Genomic DNA, 23,539 nt, shown 5'->3' with positions numbered 1-23,539 from the left:
ACAAATGTTATTTTGATTATTTTACTTCACAGGATTACTGTGAGGAGTCTGTGATGTTTATTGGGAGAAAATGTCTATAAAGTACTTGGGCCTGGCACTGCTCACTACTTATAATTATTTTATTTAATAAATAGAAGAAGGAAAATAAAAATACCTTACTTGTAAATGATCTTTATAAAAGATAGCTATGCCTATATGTCTGCTTATAGTAGGGTCTATCCCATGAAGAAATAATAATTATGTGCATTTCTGCAAGTCTAGAGAGGAATTCTAATGAACTCCAAAGTATGTTATTTGCACTAGAAATCATTTTTGAAAAATTAAGCACATGTACTTCATTCAAGTAAATAAAATATGCAGGAGAATGATATAGCACAGATACATTGAGTAAAGATGGTTTAAATTCCCAATATCTATCTTATAGCCTAAACTGAAATTCTAAAACTTCCCGTGGTTTCATAGTTTTCTCTATGGAGTGATGCTTGCCTTCTCTCTGCCTTATATAGAAATACTGATAGATCAAATACTATTATCTGTATATAGTACCTAAGTTCACTGCAGAAAATATTCTACATTAAGTATATCATATATGTAACAAAGTGAAATATTATTTAGAATTATTTAATGAGAAAACTGGAAAGTTGTTCAAAGATTTAAAATACACTACTTTTTCACTTAGGATAGCTATATATTTACTAATATAAGAAACTAAAATTGGGAAAGAGGTGTACTCTTAAAAGTAAATAGCCGAGCACAGTGGCTCATGCCTGTAATGCCAGCACTTTGGGAGGCTGAGGCGGCTGATCACTGAGGTCAGCAGTTCAAGACCAGCCTAGCCAACATGGTGAAAGTCTCCACTAAAAATACAAAAATTAGCTGGGATTGTACAGCGGGTGCCTGTAATCCCAATGATGCAGGAGGCTGAGGCAGGAGAATTGCTTGAGCCGGGAGGTGGAGACTGCAGTGAGCCGAGATGGCATCACTGCACACTAACCTGGGTGAGAGAGCGAGACTGTCTCAAAAAAAAAAAAAAAAAAAAAAAAAAAAAAGAAAATATTATCTGGAAGAGTTATAAGGATACATTAATTTTCATGTAGTAGTACAAAAATCATATTGGTATGCAGAGCATAGTGGCAGTGAGATTACACCCAAAGTAAGAGTCCTTTGTGTGATACTTCCTTATAGCATTTTATCAACACTTCAAAAACATTTAAAATCTGACTTCACTAATTCCAAGGTTCTACATATTGAGGCTATATACTTAATATTTCTCATTGACTGAAAGTCCCCCTCTACTACCATATCTTGCATACTATTAATCTGTACTCACTTCAACAAAATGATGCTTTAAGAATTTTTTTCTTGATTAAAACTACCACAGATAAAATAAAACTACTTACGCATGTGACACGGCTGCCTCCTTGCATTCTCTTATGTCATTAATACGTTTATTATAGCTAGGTGCAAAAACAAATTAGCATGTTAGTTTAATTTGATTAATAACTGTCAAAATGAGTAAGTCTAATACTAGAAGTCAATTAAAAATGACATTTTCAATTTAAAACCTGGCCCTCAAACTGGAAGTGCATGGAAGAATCTACCCACACTTTTTCCTAGCACTTAGATGTCCAGTCAAGCCTTCCTAAAAGAAAAAAAGTCACATTATATTAAATCCAATAATAAAATTAAACTTCACAATGTAGATTTTTTAAATTAAATGTTATTACTTCCTTAAGCCTCAAAGGAGACACTGAAATTATACTTCTGATGTAATTAACATCAGAAGTTATTTCCAAAAATCTAAAGTACTGACAAAGCTATCACTTCTGACTTTTTAATCAAGTCTATCTTTAAGCATGAAAAAATTCTGAAAGGACATATATTAGTGATCAAAAGTAGTGAGGTTTGGATAAAAAGGTTTTGTGATGGAGAAAACTGAGGCAGAAAAGCATTTGCCGACTTTAAATTATTTTAAGAGAACTATATATTTTAAGCTATGTTTTTTTTTAAAAAAACTTACTTTTCAAATAAAAAAAATTTAATTAACATCAGCTTAAAGATGCTACCATAAAAACAAATGCTAATAATAAACAATTTCATGAATAACAGATATAAAAACTCAAAATTCCTAAAATGTTAAAGAAAAAATATCTTCCTGACAACCTCTCTAAAAATCTCTTACACTATGGCCGGGTATGGTGGCTCACACCTGTAATCCCAGCACTTTGGGAGGCCAAGGTGGGTGGATCACTTGCCGGCAGGAGTTCAAGACCAGCCTGGCCAACATGGTGAAACCCCGTCTCTACTAAAAATACAAAAATTAGTTGGGCATGGTGGCGGGCACCTGGAATTCTAATTACTCAGAAGGCTGAGGCAGAAGAATTACTTGATCCCACAAGGAGGGGGCTGCAGTGAGCCGAGATTGCACCACTGCACTCAGCCTGGGTGACAGAGCGAAACTCCATCTCAAAAATAAATTTTAAAAAAGTAAACAAATAAAAATCTCTTACACTAAAATGAACTCCAACTTCTATATTTAAGTGCTCTAAGATTTATGTATTCTTTGGGCAAATTTCCAAAATATAATAATTCTGTAACCATCACCCTCTATAATTAATAAGATTTTATACTTATGGTTTGACTATGATAATTCATATTTTAAACTGGATGATCATTCACAATTAAATTAAAAATGGAAACTTCTCACAACTTTAAATACAGAGATTCTCAAATGATAAATTTATCATTAATAAAGCATAACAAAGACAACTGGTTTCACGGTGCCATTAAATTTACTTGCACCATACATAAGTTCACTCAATACACAGAGGCTAATTGGTTTTAAATGTTTACATGTATTTAAATATGATTCCACAACGAGTTTGTCAGTACGCTAGTATATGATATTAATATAAGTTTCATGATTTTCAATCTAAATCAACTAGAAAATGACAAAGCCCATCTTGCATATAATATTTCAGGGTATTCCACCATCTAAAATAAGAGCTGAAAAGTACATAAGGCACTATTTATCATATGACTGACAGATCACTGGCATAAGAATATCAGTATGGTGACAGAAATCAGAACAGTAGTCACTTGAGAAAGGAGTGGGGGGAGTAGGGGACTAGGCATGGCAGTACTGACCAGAAAGAAGCACAAAAGAATTTTCCAGAGATGATGGGAATGTTCTTACATCTTGATTTAAGTGGTGATGACGCAGGAGCGTTCATATGCAAAGTCAATGAGTTATACAACTAAGATGTACGTATTTTTCTGTTTATATATTTTATCTCAATAAAGTACTCATGAAGAAAAGGACAGATTCCTTTAACCTCTCCAAGATACAGATACAGGAGGTTAAAGGTGATACTCAGGAACCTGGATTTCAATTTGCATTTCAGGGTAATTCTTACGTACACTAAAATGTAAGATATATTGGCTTAAATTTAGTGTCAGACATATACACATACATTGAAATATCTAGAAGTTTTATTTCATTTTAATTTCATTAGGTCATTATTCAACTGGATGTGAAATAAATGTAGGCAAATTTCATTGTTATCTGAAGCTAGGAAGCCCAATATAAATATTCAATATAAGTACAGCGGACCCTAGGTATTTTTAAATATTTCATAACTGCCACCAAGTCTGAGTTCAACTTAGCTTTTATATATTGGCTGAAGAATCTCAAGTGGAGAGAAATAAAGTTATTTAAAATTTCTAAGAAACACATTTCAGATAATTATTTGCCGAACTGGAAATAAATGAAAATAAATCATGTGGAATATTTTATATTATTTAAATAAAAACAACATGATTTCCTACATGCAGTGGTATCATTTCTGTAATTGTTATAATTAATCCAATTAACTATTTTTTATTGCTTCATATACTTTTACAAGTACACCCTATTCTAAAATAACACTTATAAAAATTTTAAACCTCTAAAATGTATACGGTACTTTCGCATCGAAAATCATATATGACTTGCAAAAAAGAAGACACATCTTCCTTCTCTTGTATTACATGCTTTGAAACCTCAGTTTTTTTAGTAACCTCAGTTTTTTTTAATATGTGAAGTTACCTGTAAAAAATATGATTATTACCTATCAGGTTGACTGTTAAAAACAACTTCCTGGGATCCAAGTCAGATGGTATAGGCTGTATCTTCCTGCAGAGTGTGACTATTCCTTTATCCCCAAAACTTCAGTAAAGATAACTCACTCACCACCCTTCTCCAAAAAAGACAAAATAAATGAAAATGCCATACCCTCGTATGTTTACAAATAAGTCTTCTGCAGCTTTGTGTATGTGGAAAACTTCATCCCGAAAGAGAGAGAGGCAAGAGCTACTTTGAAGAGCTAGCTTCCAAAGGTTCAGTGCTGTAGCATCAGTATTTAGGATCCCATGGCACAAAATAAAGCCAACTTTAAATAAAAAGAAAAGCAAATATAAATGTAAATGTAAAAGTATTCCAAGGTTTGGTAACAGTGTAGCTTTTGGAAAATACAGAAACGTAACCACGATCACTAGATTGAGGCTTCTGAGTAACAGTAACAATACCTATGTATAAGCCATGGTAACAACATGTTTCTTTTCCAATTATAATTTTCTGTATTCTGCAAAACCAGTTATTTGAACCTGCACTGACAAAACGGGAAAAATGTCACTTCTGGGTTATGAACCAAGTCATTTTAATAAAAGTAACATTGATAAAATATTTTCAACCAAGGATCAGAACTTTCTAATTAACATATAATGCAGTAATCATTACAATTGTTATAATAACTTAAAAATAAAGCTTATCTTAGGGCCCGGTGCTGTGGCTCACGCCTTTAATCCCAGCACTGTGGGAGGCTGACGTGGGAGGATTGCTTGAGCTTCGGAGGCAGAGGTTGCAGTGAGCCGAGGTTGCGCCACTGCACTCCAGCCTGGGTGACAGACCCTGTTTCAAAAAAAAATTTTTTAAATGGCCGAGTGCAGTGGCTCATGCCTGTATTCCCAGCATTTTGGAAGGCCAAGGCAGGCGGATTATGAGGTCAGGAGTTCGAGACCAGCCTGACCAACATGGTGAAATCCCGTCTCTACTACAAATACAAAAATTAGCCAGGAGTGGTGGCGCACCCAGCTATTCAGGAGGCTGAGGTAGGAAAATCGCCCGGGAGGCATAAGTTGCAATGAGCCAAGATCATGCCACTGCACTCCAGCCTGGGCGATAGAGCAAGACTCTGTCTCAAAAAATATATATATATAATTTATATGTATATAATTTACATATTATATATAATTTATATGTATATGATTTATATATAATTTATATGTATATAATTTACATATAATATATAATTTATATGTATATAATGTTATATAGTTTAGATGAATATAATTTATATAATATAGCCGGGCACGGTGGCTCAAGCCTGTAATCCCAGCACTTTGGGAGGCCGAGACGGACGGATCACGAGGTCAGGAGATCAAGACCATCCTGGCTAACGCGGTGAAACCCCATCTCTACTAAAAAAATACAAAAAAAAAAAAAAAACTAGCCGGGCGAGGTGGCGGGCGCCTATAGTCCCAGCTACTCTGGAGGCTGAGGCAGGAGAATGGCGTGAACCTGGGAGACGGAGCTTGCAGTGAGCTGAGATCCGGCCACTGCACTCCAGCCTGGGCGACAGAGCAAGACTCCGTCTCCAAAAAAAAAAAATTATATAATATATAATTTATATGAATACAATTTACATACTATATATAATTTATATGTATATAACTTATATACATATAATTTATATGTTGTATATAATTTATAGTTTATATGATCTATAGTTCATATATTATATATAATTTATGTATTATATATTATGTATACATACACAGAGAATAAATCATGAGAATATTTCCTAATCATGAGAATAAATCAGCATCTCACATTTTAATAGCATCTCACATTTTTAATAGCAATTTATAGTTCATTAAGCCTTCTCATATATATTATTTCAAATGATTATCCTGTATAGTAGATAAGACAGGTGGTATTCTTTCTTTTTTTCTCTCTTTTTGGTAGAGACGGGGTCTTGTCACGTTGACCAGGCTGGTCTCAATCTCCTGGTCTCAGGCCATCCTTCTACCTCAATCTCCCCAAGAACTGGGATTACAGGTGTGAGCGACTGCACCTGGTCCATATGCTTCTTATAGTTGAAGAAGCGAAGGGTCACTGAATTTACTAAAATACTATTAAAGTAATAAAGCTAGGACTCAGCCCCAATTATTCATCCTTAAAGTCCAATACTTTCAATATATTAACTTGCTCTCAATTATATGAATTCTAAGTATCTTTACCTTTTGTTATCTAATCTGGAAATCCTACAAAAAATATAATCTTATACATGTTGACTGATATCCTCTCTAGTCTTCTATACTAGGACGTAAGACCTCATCTTTCATTCACTGAACATTTACGCAGCGTCTACTATATATAAGGTTCTGTAGTGGGCCAGTTAGAAACCAATCCCATTTTGTTTGAGATTTCCCTATGATTCTCAATAATCACTCCCATGTTTAAACTCCTATTATAGCTGTACAGCTATCTTGACACTTTAACATAAAACCTGCCATTTATCTTTTGATTCTTAGCTCAGGTTTCCTTCTTGGGCCACTACAGAAGCAAGCTAACTCTGTAAGTAGGCATATATTGTAGAGTCATACGCACATATTTAACTTCTTTGACTTGGAACTATACGAAAATATTTCTCATATAACAGGGCCCCTAAAACAAGTCAATTATTCAATCCGGCACACAAAGAAACAGAATACATGTATGAAAGATTAAAGAGGCCGGGCGCGGTGGCTCAAGCCTGTAATCCCAGCACTTTGGGAGGCCGAGACGGGTGGATCACGAGGTCAGGAGATCGAGACCATCCTGGCTAACATGGTGAAACCCCGTCTCTACTAAAAATACAAAAAACTAGCCGGGCGAGGTGGCGGGCGCCTGTAGTCCCAGCTACTCCGGAGGCTGAGGCAGGAGAATGGCGTAAACCCGGGAGGCGGAGCTCGCAGTGAGCCGAGATCCGGCCACTGCACTCCAGCCAGGGCGACAGAGCGAGACTCCGTCTCAAAAAAAAAAAAAAGAAAGATTAAAGAGCCCTCAAGAGAAATTTTCTTTATAAAACATTATCCTCTTACATACTCAACTTTCCACCCTAATATCAAGTGAAATCCGATTTCACTTAGTGTCTTATACCTCTTTGTACATTAACATTTACAAAATACTTGCTACTACTAATATAAGGTTTCTCTGAAAATTTTTATCACTTATAAGTGTTTGTTTTTAACATACGTGTTATGAGTTAAAGTATATTTATTTGTTTAAATTGGAACAAAAAAGGCAAATGAATTTAAAATAGATTGCCCAGGCTGGACGTGGTGGCTCACACCTGCAATCCCAACACTATGGGAGGCCAAGATGGACAGATCACTTGAGGTCAGAAGTTTGAGACCAGTCTGGCCAACATGGTGAAAACCCCATCTCTACTAAAGATACAAAAATTAGCTGAGCATGGTGGTGGGCACCTGTAATCCCAGCTATTCGGGAGGGTGAGGCAGGAGAAATGCTTGAACTCGGGAGGTGGAGGGTGCAGTGAGCCGAGATCACACCACTGCACTCCAGTCTAGGCAACAGAAAAGACTCAAGTCTCAAAAAAATAAAATAGATTGCCCAAGATTAGGTGGATGACTTATTAATTAAACTACACATCAATCTCCTTTACCAAAGTTAGGATGAAAGGACAAAAATAAAACTAAAAAATTTAAACGTAGCTCTTAAAACAGATGACCAAGTCTTGACAAGAAAGTTGAAGAAAATCTTTGAAGGCGGAAAACAGATAAAATTGGACTATCAATATAAAAAACAAGGCAGAAATTAGTAATCCAAAACTCTGGAGTTAAAGAAAAAAAAATGTTTCCTAAGGAGTCTCCCAAGTCTAATCAATAGACCCAAAAATGAACCCTAAAACACATATCAGGATAATTAATTTTACAACTGTACTCCAAGTGCTGGGTCCTCAGTATTCTGGGTCCTGAACAACTCTTAGCATCGGGCTATAATCTAGAGTAGTGATTCTTAAACTTTAGCTTGCACAAGAATCACTGAGACAGTACATTAAACAGATTGTTAAGAACCATGCACAGAGTTTCTGTCTAGTAGGTCTTGGGTAGGGACCAAGATTCTGCATATCTAAGAAGTTCCCAGGTGTTGCTGATGTTGCTGGTCCAGGAACCACACTTTGAACTAATCCAGAACAAAGCTCCAAAGAAAGTAGACTACCTATCAAAGAAAAATCCTAATCTGGGTAGTAGTTCCAAAAACAGAAGTGCAGAATTTGAGACAACTCCTAACCTCTATATTAGCTCTACTCAGGGTTCAAAAACACGAAAGAAGCAAAACTCATTCCTTATTTTGGCAACTGTGGTTATCCCAAATCTGACTTCTCCACGCCCATATATACCCCATTAGGGTAGCCCGCTTCCTGATCAACTTACCGGCTCATTACACAAACTCACGCCATCAGCATTCCCATTTAAAATAAAGACTGGGGGGGGGGGGGTGTCAATCCTATGTAACTCCAGAGGTCACTTATGACATCTAACTCCACTAATTAACTCAATTATTCAGCTGCACATCCATAAGCACGAAACAACTAACAATTACCACACAACTGAGCAAGATCAGAACTCTGAAAGCTGTTTTTCTAAATAAACTATGAGACAAAGCACGAAAATCTCATTTATCTTTATAGAAGAAAATATAAATATCACAAACCTGGTCAATGTAAAAAATAACACAATTAATAAAAATAGCTAAGGCCAGATACTACTGTTAAATTCCTCCTCTTTCATACTAAAAACAACTCAAAGTATCAGTCCATAATGACACTAAGTATTGGAAGAGACTATTTAGAAATTTTCATAAAAATGTCACAGTGATTTTGGAGTAGAAACCTAATAATCTGTTAGGCTGAATCTAGTAATAAAAACTATGGGCTTATATTTTATGTCCTTATTACTTCATTTTTCTGGGAATTTTAGTAATTCATTTTCTTTATTTTATTAAAAGATCAATCCAAAAAACATTAAAGGAGGAAAACTGGTCCTCCACCATAGTTTGAGAAACATTGCAATAAAAAGTCAACAAATATAGTCATCTCTCAGTGTAGGAGATTTGTTCCAGGACCATCGACAGATACCAAAATCTGTTTAAAGTTCCTTATATAAAATGGTGTAGTATTTACATATAACCTACACCCTTCCTCCCGCATACTTTAAAACACCTCCAGATTACTTGTAATACCTAATACAATACCTACACATCACTTCATTTGCATGAACTCAATGTAGTACTCATTATGCAGTAAGTTTTGCTTTTTGGACCTTTGTGAATTTTTTTCCTGTATTTTAATCAGTTGTTGACTGAATCTCTGGATGCAAAACTCCAGGATACAAAGGGCCAACTCTACTCTCTAAAGGTTAATAAATCAAAAATAAAAACTAAAAAACACAAACACTTCAAAATTATTCCCCTGTGGCAGTGAGCCTAGGGGTGAGTAGGAGGAATTTATCTATATTACAGAAATTCTCATTCTGTATTAAACCTGTGTGTCTCCATGGAATAGTACACAGCCATAAAAAAACAATGAAATCGTATCCTTTTCAGTAACATGGATGGAGGTTATTATCCTTAGAAAACTCAGGCAGGAATAGAAAACCAAATACTACATGTTCTTTCTTATAAGTGGGAGCTAAACACTGAGTATACATGGGCACAAAGAAAGGAACAATGTAAGACACCAGGGGCTACTTGAAGGTTGGGATAAAAAAAAAATTACTTATCAGGCAATATGCTTATTACCTGGGTGATAAAATAATCTGTACACCAAACCCCCATGACATGCAATTTACCTATACAACAAATCTGCACATGTACCCATGAACCTAAAAGTTTAAATATCTTTTGAAGCTGATAAACAAACAAACAGCTTAAAAGCAAATACAACAAGCTAATAGAAGTCATAGAAACTTGGTGGTAGATTTATGGGTGTTCACTCTACAACTATTTCAACTGTCTTGATGCTCACAATAAAATGACGGAAAACAAAAAAGCAAACAAACAAAACTTGTGTCTATTTCTCTCATAGTTTGCAAGCTTCTCAGAAGCAGAAACTAGTACTTTTATCTCCTATGCATCTAAAAAACTGCCAAACATGAGTAATTTATTAAATAAACTGCAGTAAATTAAAACCAAAAACTTTAAGCGAACAGATGTGACATTTAAATAATAATTAAAAGCAAAACCAAAATTTAGTTTTGAAGGTTATGTTGAAAGGTAATATAATGTAACCCATGAGCCTTGGAGTTAGGCTGGGTTCTTAATCTTGTCTTTGTCACTCACTAGCTGTGTGGCCTAAGCCTCAGATTCCTCAACTTTAAAACAGATTACCTGGCCAGGCGCAGTGGTTCACACCTATAATACCGGCACTGTGGGAGGCCAAGGCGGGCAGATCACCTGAGGTCAAGAGTTCGAGGCCAGCCTGACCAATATGGTGAAACCCCCCGCCTCTACTAAAAATACAAAAATTAGCCAGGTGTGGTGGCGTGTGCCTCTTGTCCCAGCTACTCGGGAGGTTGAGACACGAGAACTGCTTGAACCCGGGAGGCGGAGGTTGCAGCGAGCCGAAATTGTGCCACTGCACTCCAGCCTGGGTGACAAAGCAAGACTTCATCTCAAAAAAAAAAAAAAAAAAAAAAAAAAAAAAACACACACAAACAGACTATCTACTCTGATAGGATTAATATGAGGACTGAAAGAGGAAGTGGACATAGATGGGTTAGCACAATGCTAAGCACAGAGGCAGTAACCACGTCACCTGCTATTTTTCTCTGAAACGTAAAACCTGGGGAATAATCATAACACTAACCCATTTTACTTACAGATAATCCACTTTTCCATTGCATCCAAAGAGAGGTATTCACAAGGCATCTTAAAAAGAGAACATATATATTTGCAGTTAAAAGAAATTCTAAAAAATATTCCATATTGAGTCACTCTCCTCCCCTTCTCCTGATAACTTACTACCCAACTCTTCGCCCAAACACTACCACAACAAATTTGAAGAGCTGGATAAAAGTTTTATTACCTATACTGAAACTTGCAGTCAATAAATAACAATGAGAAGTGTGCCCCTTTCACATCTGCACACCATTAAACCTCTCTTTAAAAAATATTGTTGCTAATTATCTTTAATCTGGTAAGTGACAACTTATCAATTTCTCAAGCCTATTTCAAAGTTTACAATATTCCAAAAGATAAAATTTTAGTCAAGATAAAAGACATTTATGTGTCTGAATGCTCACTGTCTCACCAAAATCAATAGCTATGTGTGTGTATTCTCCATATGTGGAACACCTATGTTCATAAATAGAGAATAGACTGAAAAGAATACAAAGGAATATAACAATGATTTTGTCTACTTGGTTCTACTTGGTGAGATGTGGGGTGATTTTTGTTTTTTCTTTATACTTCAAATTTTTCTATCATGATAAAGCAAAACAAACTTTTTAACTTTAAAGAAAAAAGTACTCATACTATTCACCATATTAATTTATCACCAGTTTTCATTAAGACTCTAAAGCTAAAAAATCTGAACAATATGACTTAAGCAATGAACATGAACTTCAACTAATAAGCTAATGCTAATTAGAAACAAACTGCAACAGCATTGCTGAACTATTATTTTTTAAAAGTCACTTTATTTTCATTCAAAAGAGAAAAATAGAACCATACAGTATCGGACTGCGCTGGATTAAGCATTGTACTAGGTGCACTGATGAGGCTTAATAACTGGGCATTTCTCCACTGGTCAGCTGAAAGATTCCTTCGAGGATATACCATTTGAAGAGAAATTAGTGCATCTGAAAGAGACTAATCAAAATACGAAAAAGAAAGCTGAAGAATTTTGTTTTCCTTTTGTTTACATTCCAGCTATAATTGCTGTGGGTTTCTAACTATACCATCATAAAACAACACAGCCTAATTACAGCCATGCTCCTTATAATATCTGAGTTGGGTTGTGGCTCCTCTCCTCTAGAATTTTTTTTGCTAATGTTATAAAAACTACACAGATTCTGCATTTCCGAGCAAAAGCTTAGGTCAGAAACTCATGTTATTTTCTTAAAGGTTAAAATATGTGGCAATCTTGGGAACTTTATTCCAAAAGGAATAGAGAGCCTGCTGTCATCTTTCTGTCAATACAAGTTTCTATTCTGATAGTTTCTGATAGCTTTAAAAGAAAAAGACTTCGGGGTTATATGACTAAGTGTTAATAAAACTCAACATGCTGGCCGGGCGCGGTGGCTCAAGCCTGTAATCCCAGCACTTTGGGAGGCCGAGACGGGTGGATCACAAGGTCAGGAGATCGAGACCATCCTGGCTAACACGGTGAAACCCCGTCTCTACTAAAAATACAAAAAAACTAGCCAGGCGAAGTGGCGGGCGCCTGTAGTCCCAGCTACTCGGGAGGCTGAGGCAGGAGAAGGGCGTAAACCCGGGAGGCGGAGCTTGCAGTGAGCTGAGATCCGGCCACTGCACTCCAGCCCCGGCGACAGAGTGAGACTCTGCCTCAAAAAAAAAAAAAAAAAAAAAAAAAAAACAAACAAAAAAAACTCAACATGCTTTATATTTCTCTAAAGAATGTCTTATAAAAATAATACACTGTATCTCATCTTAATAAATTACTTCTCTTTATCAACTGGTTTGTTGATTACAGCTTTATTATCAAGATATTTAATGTTTCATCTCAAATGTTTCTTTCTTGCTTTCATAAATGTCTTTTGCTATTAATCCCTGCTTCCTAAAAACTCTGTAAAGAGTGATTCTTTTTTTTTTTTTGAGATGGAGTCTTGCTCTTTCACTCAAGCTGCAGTGCAGTGGTGTGATCTGTGCTCACTGGAAGCTCTGCCTCCCAGGTTCATGCCATTCTCCCGGGAACCGCCTCCCAGGTTCATGCCTCAGCCTCCGGAGTAGCTGGAACTACAGGCGTCCGCCACCACGCCTGGCTAATTTTTGTATTTTTAATAGAGATGGGGTTTCACCGTGTTAGCCAGGATGGTCTCAATCACCTGACCTCGTGATCCACCCGCCTCGGCCTCCCAAAGTGTTGGGATTACAGGCGTGAGCCACCGCGCCTGGCCTTAAGAATGATTCTTTAATCTGACTGCACACAGAGTGCCAGAAGTTTTTCCTGAATACAGAATACAGGGCTCCAACTGAAATTTAGTGAATCTGAACCTCTGGAAACAGAACCCCAGAATCTATCATTTTATTAAGCTCTACACAAAGTGATTCTGACGTAGCCAACTAAGAATGCTTTAAAAATTATGTTAATTTTTTTAAATCCTGGGAAATTTGGGAGGTTGTATGTTATGGGAATTTACCACTTCCTCTAGATTTTCTAGTTTGTGTGTACAGAGATGTTCCTAGTAGTCTCTGATAATCTTTAGTATTTCTGTGGGATTGGTTGTGATATTACCTTTCTCATTTGATTGTGCTTATTTGCATCTTCTCTTTTTTCCTTGTTAATCTAGCTAGGAGTCTGTCAACCTTGTTGACAATCCTTTCAAAGAACTAACTTTTTGTTTTTGTTGATCCTTTGTATGGTCTTTAGAGTCTCAATTTCATTTAGCTTTGCTGTTATTTTGGTTATTTATTTTCACTGCAGGCTTTAGGTTTAAGTTCATTCTTCTTTTTCTAGTTCCTTTAAAGTGCAAGGTTAGGTTATTAATTTGAGCTATTTTTATCATCTTTTTAGTACCATACACTTTCCTCTTAATACTGCTTTTGCCACATTCCAGAGGTTTCAGTATGTTGTGTCACTATTTCCATTTGTTTCAAATAATTTTTTTATTTCTGACTTAATTTCATTATTTACCCAAGTCATTCAGGATAAAATTGTTTAGTTTCCAAGTATTTGTGTGGATTTGAGAATTCCTCTTGGTATTGACCTCTATTTTTACTCCAGTATGGTCTGAGAAGATGCTTGGCATGATTTTAATTTATTGAGATTTGTTTTATGAAACCAGGAATAGGCCGGGTGCGGTGGCTCAAGCCTGTAATCCCAGCACTTTGGGAGGCCGAGACGGGCGGATCACGAGGTCAGGAGATCGAGACCATCCTGGCTAACACGGTGAAACCCCGTCTCTACTAAAAAACTACAAAAAAAAAACTAGCCGGGCGACGTGGCGGCGCCTGTAGTCCCAGCTACTCGGGAGGCTGAGACAGGAGAATGGCGTGAACCCGGGAGGCGGAGCTTGCAGTGAGCTGAAATCCGGCCACAGCACTCCAGCCTGGGTGACAGAGCGAGACTCCGTCTCAAAAAAAAAAAAAAAAAAAAAAAAAAAGAAACCAGGAATAAGCAGAAATCCTGAACAGACCAATAATGAGTAATTAAATTGAATCAGTAATAAAATACCTACCAACCAGAAAAAGCCATGGGCCATACAGATTCACAGCTGAACTCTACCAGACATACAATCCTACTGAAATTATTTCAGAAAGTGGAGGGGTAGGGGCTCCTCCTTATCATTCTATGAGTGCAGTATCATCCTGGTACTAAAATCTAGTAAAAACACAACAACAAAAAAAGAAAACTACAGACCAATACTCCTGATGAACACAGACACAAAAATCGTCAACAAAATACTTGCAAACCAAATCCAGCAGGACATCAAAAAGTTAATTCACCATGATCAAGTGGGCTTTATTCCTGGGATGCAAGGTTGGTTCAACAAATAAATCAATAAATGTGATTAACTACATAAACAAAATTTTATAAAACACCATATGATCATCTCAATACATGCAGAAAAAGCATTCGATAAAATCCAATATCCCTTCATGATAAAACTTTCAACTAACTAGGCATCGAAGGAACACACCTCAAAATAATCAGTGCCATCTATAACAAACCCATAGCCAATATACTGAATGGGCAAAAGCAGCATTCCCCTAAGAACTGGAACAAGACAAGGGTGTCTGTACTCCTACCACTTCTATTCAACATAGTACTGAAAAGTCCTAACCAGAGCAGTCAAGCAAGAAAAAGAAATAAAAGGCATCCAAATAGAAAAAAAGGAAGTCAAATTATCTCTGTTCATTGACAATATAATTCTATACCTAGAAAACTAAATGACTTCAGCAAAGTCTCAGGATACAAAAATCAACATACAAAATTTAGCAGTATTTCTATACACCAATAACATTCAAGCTGAGGACTCAAGAATAAAATCCTGGCCGGGCACGGTGGCTCATGCCTATAATCCCAGCACTTTGGGAGGCCAAGGCGGGCAGATCACCTGAGTTCTGGAGTTTGAGACAAGCCTGGCCAACATAGTGAAACCCCAACTCTACTAAAAACACAAAAATTAGCTGGGCGTGGTGGCAGGCATCTGTAATCCCAGCTACTGAGGAGGCAAAGGCAGGAGAATTGCTTGAACCCGGGAGGTGGGGATTGCAGTGAGCCAAGATGGCACCACTGTACCCCAGCCTGGGTGACAGAGTGAGACTCCATCAACAAAGAAGGAGGGAAAGAAGGAAGGAAGGCAGGGAGGGAGAGAGAGAGAGGGAGGAGAGGGGAGGGGAAGGGAGGGGAGGGGAGAGGAGAGGAAGAAAGGAAAGGAAAGGAAGGAAGGAAAGAAAGAAAGAAAAAGAGAGAAAGAGAGAAAGAAAAGAAAAGAAAGGAAAGGAAAGGAAAGGAAAGGAAAGGAAAGGAAAGGAAAGGAAAGGAAAGAGAAGAGAAGAGAAGAGAAGAGAAGAGAAGAGAAGAGAAGAGAAGAGAGGAAGAGAAGAGAAGAGAAGAGAAGAGAAGAGAAAGGAAAAGAAAAGAAAAAAGAAAAGAAAAGAAAAGAAAGGCAGGCAGGCAGGCAAGCAAACAAGCAAGCAATCCTACTTACAATAGCCACAAAAAAATAACTAGGAATACACCTAACCAAGGAGGTGAAACCTCTCTAAGAGAAGAACTAGAAAACGGTGCTGAAAGAAATCACAGATAACACAAAGAAATGGAAAAGCATTCTATGCTCATAGGCTGGAGGAATCAATATCATTAAAACGACCATAATGCCCAAAGCAATTTAAAGATTCAACACTATTCCAATCAAAGGACTGTCATTTTTCACAGAATTAGAAAAATCTATTCTAAAACATATATGGAACCAAAAACCAGCCTGAATAGCAAAGGCAAAGTAAAGAGACAACTTACAGAATGGGAGAAAATAATTGCAAACTATGTACCCAACATAGGACTAATATCCAGAATCTATAAGGAACTTAAACCAACAAGAAAAAAATCAAACCACCCCATTAATAGGTGGGCAAAGGACATGAATAAACACCTCTCAAAAGAACACATATAACCAGCCAACAACCACATGAAAAAATGCTCAGCATCACTAATCATCAGAGAGATGCAAATCAAAACCACTGGTAAAATAGGATACCATCTTACACCAGTCAGAATGGCAATTATTAAAAAGTCAAAAAAATAACACATGTTGGCAAGGCTACTGGAGAAAAGGAAATGCTTATACACTGTTGGTGGGAATGCAAATTAACTCAAACCCTGTGGAAAGCAGTTTGATGACTTCTGAAAGAACCAAAAATAGAATTACCATGCATCTAATTTCATTACTGGGTAGATGCTCAAAGGAAAATAAACTGTTCTACCAAAAACACACTTGTACTCGTATGTTCACTGCAGCTCTATTCACAACAGCAAAGACATGGAATCAACCCAGGTGCCCATCAACAGTGGACGGGATAAAAAGAGTGTGGTACATATGCACCATGGAATATTATGCAGCCATAAAAAGGAACAAAATCATGTCTTTCTGCAGCAACATGGATGGAACTGGAGGCCATTATCGTAAGACACCTAATGCAGAAACAGACAACCAAACACTTACTGTACTCACTTATAAGGGGAAGCTAAACATTGGGTACACGTGGACACAAAGCAACAACAGACACTGGGGACTCCAAAAGTGGCAAGGAGGGGGACAAGAATTGAAAAGCTACCTACTGGGTACCATGTTCACTACTTCGGCAACGGGATGATTAGAAGCCCAAACCCAGCATCACACAATATACTCATTTAACAAACCTGCACACGTACCCATGAATCTAAACAAGAAACAGAAAAACAAACCCTGGCAAATAAACAATAGTGTTTTATCAAAATTCTAAGGTATCATGGAATATTAGGAAAAAATCAAGATTGGAAAATAACTGGTCTAATTAAAATGAATTATCCTATGTAATTATCAATAACCTACCATCTACTGAATATGTTAATGTGCTAACGACTATGTAGAACTTAAAAAGATAGCCAAGAGCCTAGCTTGGAATTTTCAAGAGGCTGTCAAGGAAATTTTCAACACCTAAGTGGAGAAAGAACCAAATCTAAAATAGTTAAATCAAAACAAGACCATAAATGATTAGGGAAAAACCCTAAATGGATCCAGAGAGAAAAGAGGAGAGGAATAGAAAAGACAGTTCCGGGTGGGGAAAAACCACTACTGATACTTGAGACAGGAGATGACCATGATATGTGCAGCATTTTGAGGAATTCTGATACTTCCATCTAAAATGCTGATTTTTTTAAATTTCAAAACTGATGCCATCTACTAGCTTCTTGCAAACTAATAATTCAACCAATTCCCAGACAGAAAACCTATATAAATTTGTGTATAATGTAGCTATGCAAATCTGGAAAAAAACTCTTCAGAATTTTCATGGGAGTAAAAAAATTCAAAGAAAATTATTGGTGTTAACTGTATGACAAGAAAAAAGCACAGTGGCCAGGTGCAGTGGCTCATGCCTATAATCCTAGCACTTCGGGAGGCTGAGGTGGGTGGACTGCCTGAGCTCAGGAGTTCGAGACCAGCCTGGGAAATATGGCGAAACCCTGTCACTACTAAAAATACAAAAAATTAGCCAGGCGTGGTAGTGCAGGCCTGTAATCCCAGCTACTCTCGAGGCAGAAGCAGGAGAATCACTTGAGCCCAGGAGGCGGAAGCTGCAGTCAGCCGAGATTGCATCACTGCATTCTGGCTGGGGCGACAGAGCCAGACGCTGTCTCAAAGAAAAAAGCACAGACTTACACAAGGTATTAACTTTCATGATTCAAAGAGAACAATGTAGACCAAAATTCTAGTATCCTGGGCTTCAGTTCTGGTTTTGCCACTATTATTACCAAATGACTTACCTTGTCATGATACTGCTCCAGCCCTTAATCCTTAGCTATAAATAATGAGATTGGATGAGATACCTATAAATTTCCTTGAAGTGTTTAGAAACTACCATTCTGTGAATCAGCCCTTCTGCAGAGAATCCATAATGACAAGACTACTTACAACCAAAATTATTTCATTATTTTTAATCTCTTAAAAGATAGTCATTTCAAATTATTTTCATAAAACCCGTCACTTTTTTCATTAAGAGACTATAATAATAAAGTTAAAATTTATCAAATACTCTGTACTTTTAAATGAAGCATTTAATTCTTCTAAGAACCATATGAAATTAAGTGCTATTATTATTCCATTTTTACTGATAAGAAAACTGAGGTATTGTGAGGTTAAGTAACTTGACAAATATTATACTATAATTTGCAGAATTGCTACTAAAACCTATTAGTGTGAGAACAGACCCTCTCAAATACCACATGGTAAATTCTATTGTTTAGTGCTGTATTAAAATCTAAAAAACTATAATGAAATCAATCAATATATACTTGAGTCTCTATACACTATTCTGAATCTCATTAATTAGTTCCCTGTCCATAATTAGATAAAAGCACACATAACTATTACTTATATCCCATTACAGTATTTTTCAAAAAGAAGATTATCCCTTTATCCAACTATCCATCCTCACGCTATGTTATATGCCTATTCTCTCATATGCCTAACAACTGCCTCTTACCTTGCTATGGGGTACAAATTCTTCCATCATCTTCTTTAAAGGGTTTTCATAATCCACAATCATCTGGCCAAGGCGTGGGTATTCTCTGTCACTTAAAACAGACACATGAAATTTCAATGAGTTGTAATCTATCACATCGAGCATTTTAGAAAGACTTTTATAATGCAAATCTACCTTGCTCCATGAGTCATTTCATGGGCATAGTTGTATAATCCAATGATTGCCTTCCTTTCTTCAATTCGAGACAGCAGTATCATTAGTGTTGTATAGGTTATAATTAAATCTAAGTAGTTCTTTGTTAAATCAAAGTTTACAGTCTAGGAGAAAAAAAAATCAAGTTCAACTACTTCCTATTTCTTAAAATTTAAAACACACACAAAATCTTCACAGAGGCTATTGAGAGCTAATAATTTTCTGTATTTTATCCCCATTCTAAAATGCTATCTAATTCCTTTCACTAAAAGCATGTCTAAAATTTGGCAGTTACAGATAACAGTTTTGTGTTTGACACAATTTCATGGATGAAAGAAAAAGAGCTTGTGATCACTATATTCAAACTGGTAACAGTTCAAAAGGATAAAAGCCAGAATAATAAGGAACACTGGTGCCAATCTCACTAAAGAGGAAAAAAAATTCTTCTTTTTAAAGTTCACCATTAAGTAAATGGAGACAATTTTCATTTTGACTTCTTGTATCTAAAAATTATCATACTAAGAAAGAATCCATCAAGTATGCCTTTTAGAGAGAAAATATTATCCATTTAACTTTTGAAAATTGGGCCTATTAAACAAAATACTAAAGTTAACGTGTATTTCCCAATACGTACAACACTTAAACTCTGTGACAATCAAAGCAAATAAAGAGAATATATACTTTACTTTTTAAAAAAGCTATAAAACAAGCCAAATTAATAATGCTAAAACTTTATATGCTAGCTACATAATCCAGCTAAAGAAAAGCAATTGGTCCCCTGAGCTCTTCTGGAAACAGAATTGGACATTTTTCTGAAAATGATACTTACAATATCAAAGAAGACTTGGCAAACGTCAATAGTATTCAGCAATTCACAAACATGGTCCTGAAAAGAAATACTTATTGTAATCTTTTATCTGTATAAATCTGTTTAAATTCAGAAAACACAAACAAATAAGGTATGTTTTAAATTTCAGTTCTGGAAGATTTCTATTTTATTATTTACAAGTGACACAGCAATTTACACAATTAATAAACATTTAAATCTACTTCTGAAATGTTAAATATTATATATTAAAATACATACCTTAAATTCCATAACATCTACAAATGTGAAGTAATATAATGCCAGATTTTTCAGAATCTCTGATTTTTCCTTCTGTAGTTGTGCAAGCTGTTGCTGTTAAAACAAAATTAGAATGCATTGCTCATAGAGAACAAAAATATTTAATTTTACTACAAACTATCTTCTTTTATGCTATATGGAAGCACAAGCTTTTAGAATAATATTTCTAGATGATTAAGGCTTTTTTAAAAACCAAAGTACTCGAGACAGCAACTGCTAACAGTGATCAGCAACTGACAGTGTGAGGCTATAAAACAAATCAAAGCATATTAGTACCAAATTGCACTACTATTGAGGAAAATCTGAAAGTGTTAGGAAAAAAAGTATCAAATGAACTCTTAAAAAATTAAAAACAAGTCATGAGCATGATCACATTACTAGAAATGGGAGAAAAGAAGGTGAAAAACATTACAACTTACACTACAAAAAAACAATATGCTATATAAATTTGGAACTTACCAAAAAGAACATCCAGGTAAAGCCACGTTACGCATGCAAAATAAAATGTAGATACAAACATAAAATACGGTAACGGTTCCCTGACCAGATCCACAAAACACAATAATATATTAAACAAAAGCAAAAACCACAACAACAAAAAAGAAATGAGAAAGAAGCAAAACTAGAGTTAAGACATGAAAGAGGGAAATGTGAAAGACAAATAGTATTTTAATTAACCATATAATTAAATTTACAAAAGTCCCTATTTTTCTTTTAAAATCAACTACTGATATAATTTCTAAAAGAATCTAGCTATTTTTAATGCCCTATAAGATTCTCAGCATTCCAATAAATGATCTAGAACCTTGATACTCTTGAGTGTAGTTTACTGAATAGCCACTCCCACATCATTTAGGAGCATGTTAGAAAAGCAGAATCTCAGGCTTACCTCAGATCTACTGAATCTGAATCTGCCTTTTAACAAGATACCCAGGTGTTGTAAACACACGTTAAATGTGTAAGAAGTTTATTCAGAACATGAGAAAACTGGAAAATATAAGTGGCTCAAAATATCAGATTTGCTATCAAAGCCCATACAAGGCTGAGGCCTTCATATAGTTCTGAATGACACTTAGGAACATTAGGGGGAAGATGCCTCCACACATAATTGTACTGAACCACTGTGATAAGTCAGAAATGTTACAGCAGTGAGCCTAACATCAGAGGAATTTTTTTTTTTAACTACAAAAAGCCAATTTAAAACAGTAAGCACAGCAGTCTGCTAGACCCTACTATTATAAGGGTAAACCACCCTAAATATTGCACTCCCTGAAGACATTTAAAGAAGTAATTCTATTTAGAAAATATTCACACTCAAGCCTGTAATCCCAGCACTTTGGAAGGCCAAGATGGGTGGATCACCTGAGGTCAGCAGTTCAAGACCAGCCTGACCAACATGGTGAAACCCTGTCTCTACTAAAAATACAAAAATTAGCTGGGCGTGATGGCACATGCCCGTAATCTAACCTACTCAGGAGGCTGAGACAGAATCGCTTGAACCTGAGAGGAGGAGGGTGCAGTAAGCCTAGATTGAGCCACTGCACTCCAGCCTGCGTGACAGAGATGAGACTCCATCTCAAAATAAAAAGAAAATACTCACAAATGAAATGTTTCATTACTACCCATAAATACCAGACAAATTAAGACATATACTTGTAGTGACTATGTTTAGCTTCATCTGTGAGAGTAGCTGACTCTATTTTGCACAGCATAATCTGTTTCAGAACAATTTCATGTTTATATATGCACATTTTAATCCTTACTACTCCAAAAACATCAAGTGAATTACTTACTACCTTATTCGACAACATTAAACATTTAGAATTGATGTCTTAGTCCTTTTTCCTGCTTTTCAGTACTTTAAACTTGAGTTTCAAAGTACTACAGGTGAAAGTACATTCATAATAATAAGATATGAAGGGTATAATTTGGTTTATATTGGGCTTAATAATCCCAATTTATTTTAGTTGCCCTAGTGTAATTTTATTAATTGTGTCCCCTTTCCTTCCAACTTCTGTGTCCTAGTCTGAACAATAAATAATACGGTTACCATCTTACTATGAGCCTTAAATGGTCTTAAATACAAATCTCATTTTCCGTATTAAGAACCTAAGAACTGGCCGGGTGCGGTGGCTCAAGCCTGTAATCCCAGCACTTTGGGAGGCCGAGACGGGTGGATCACGAGGTCAGGAGATCGAGACTATCCTGGCTAACACGGTGAAACCCCGTCTCTACTAAAAAATACAAAAAACTAGCCGGGCGAGGTGGCGGGCGCCTGTAGTCCCAGCTACTCGGGAGGCTGAGGCAGGAGAATGGCGTGAACCCGGGAGGCGGAGCTTGCAGTGAGCTGAAGTGAGCTGAGATCCGGCCACTGCACTCTAGCCTGGGCGGACGGCAGAGCGAGACTCCATCTCAAAAAAAAAAAAAAAAAAAAAAGAACCTAAGAACTACAGACCTTAAAACAACCTTCTTAAAGTTACAACTACTTAATGACAGAGCCAAGATTGGAAATCTCATCTCTTTACTTCTGAAAGTGTTCCTTCTACCATTCTACATGCCCATCGTTTCCCTTTTTAATAAAATCTCACAGGCTAAATTTCTCATTCAACTTTATTTCCCCCAAAGTCATATATGACTAGACTCTACTTAGCTACAAACATTTATCAAACAACTACTAGATGCCTAAATTCAAAACAGTCAAGCTTTCAAGGCCCTCCACAATCTGGCCCTAACTTACTTTTCCAATCTACATTTTCCCTACATGTATTCACACACTACATATAGTAGCCAAAACAATCTATTCACTACCTTCTATACACATCTGCTTTCTTACTGTTTCCTCTACTGGAATGTCAGAATCCCACCATTTAAACATGTCCAAACCCCACTATTCCTAAAGCACTTAGTTTAAATGCTAATCCCATTGTCAGAAAACCATACCTGATTGAACTCCTTCCCTGAAATGCTAACGTCTCCCTCCTCTAAATATGCATAATGTCTAACAGCAGCTATCACTTTCTATCTTCTATAATAGCTATCTCCAGCAAAATTAGTGTACCAAACTCAAGTTTTAATTTCCCTAGTCCATATCATACAGTTCTGGACACAGGAAGTATCCAATGCAAACATCTATCGGATAAGGGATTATAATGACAAACTTCAAAGACTATCAGTGTCAGATGATATGTTTT

At 36.3% G+C, this 23,539-nt stretch overlaps 1 protein-coding gene across 1 annotated transcript in view; it reads right to left on the bottom strand.

Moving 5' to 3' along the window:
• NCKAP1 (NCK associated protein 1) overlaps positions 1-23,539 on the bottom strand; it is a 121,963-nt gene that overhangs the window by 64,917 nt on the left and 33,507 nt on the right. Inside the window, exons 3-10 of the mRNA XM_030916584.1 lie at positions 20,310-20,402; positions 20,052-20,108; positions 19,205-19,347; positions 19,031-19,121; positions 11,837-11,974; positions 10,984-11,032; positions 4,274-4,430; positions 1,401-1,457 (exon numbers count right to left, since the gene is read on the bottom strand). Of these exons, the coding sequence (XP_030772444.1) occupies positions 1,401-1,457; positions 4,274-4,430; positions 10,984-11,032; positions 11,837-11,974; positions 19,031-19,121; positions 19,205-19,347; positions 20,052-20,108; positions 20,310-20,402 (785 nt within the window). The remainder of the gene's footprint in view (positions 1-1,400; positions 1,458-4,273; positions 4,431-10,983; positions 11,033-11,836; positions 11,975-19,030; positions 19,122-19,204; positions 19,348-20,051; positions 20,109-20,309; positions 20,403-23,539) is intronic.

Source organism: Rhinopithecus roxellana, chromosome 14 (assembly GCF_007565055.1).
Source record: "Rhinopithecus roxellana isolate Shanxi Qingling chromosome 14, ASM756505v1, whole genome shotgun sequence".
In the NCBI taxonomy this organism is placed as follows: domain Eukaryota; kingdom Metazoa; phylum Chordata; class Mammalia; order Primates; family Cercopithecidae; genus Rhinopithecus; species Rhinopithecus roxellana.
This window is presented reverse-complemented; position numbering and strand designations above follow the sequence as displayed.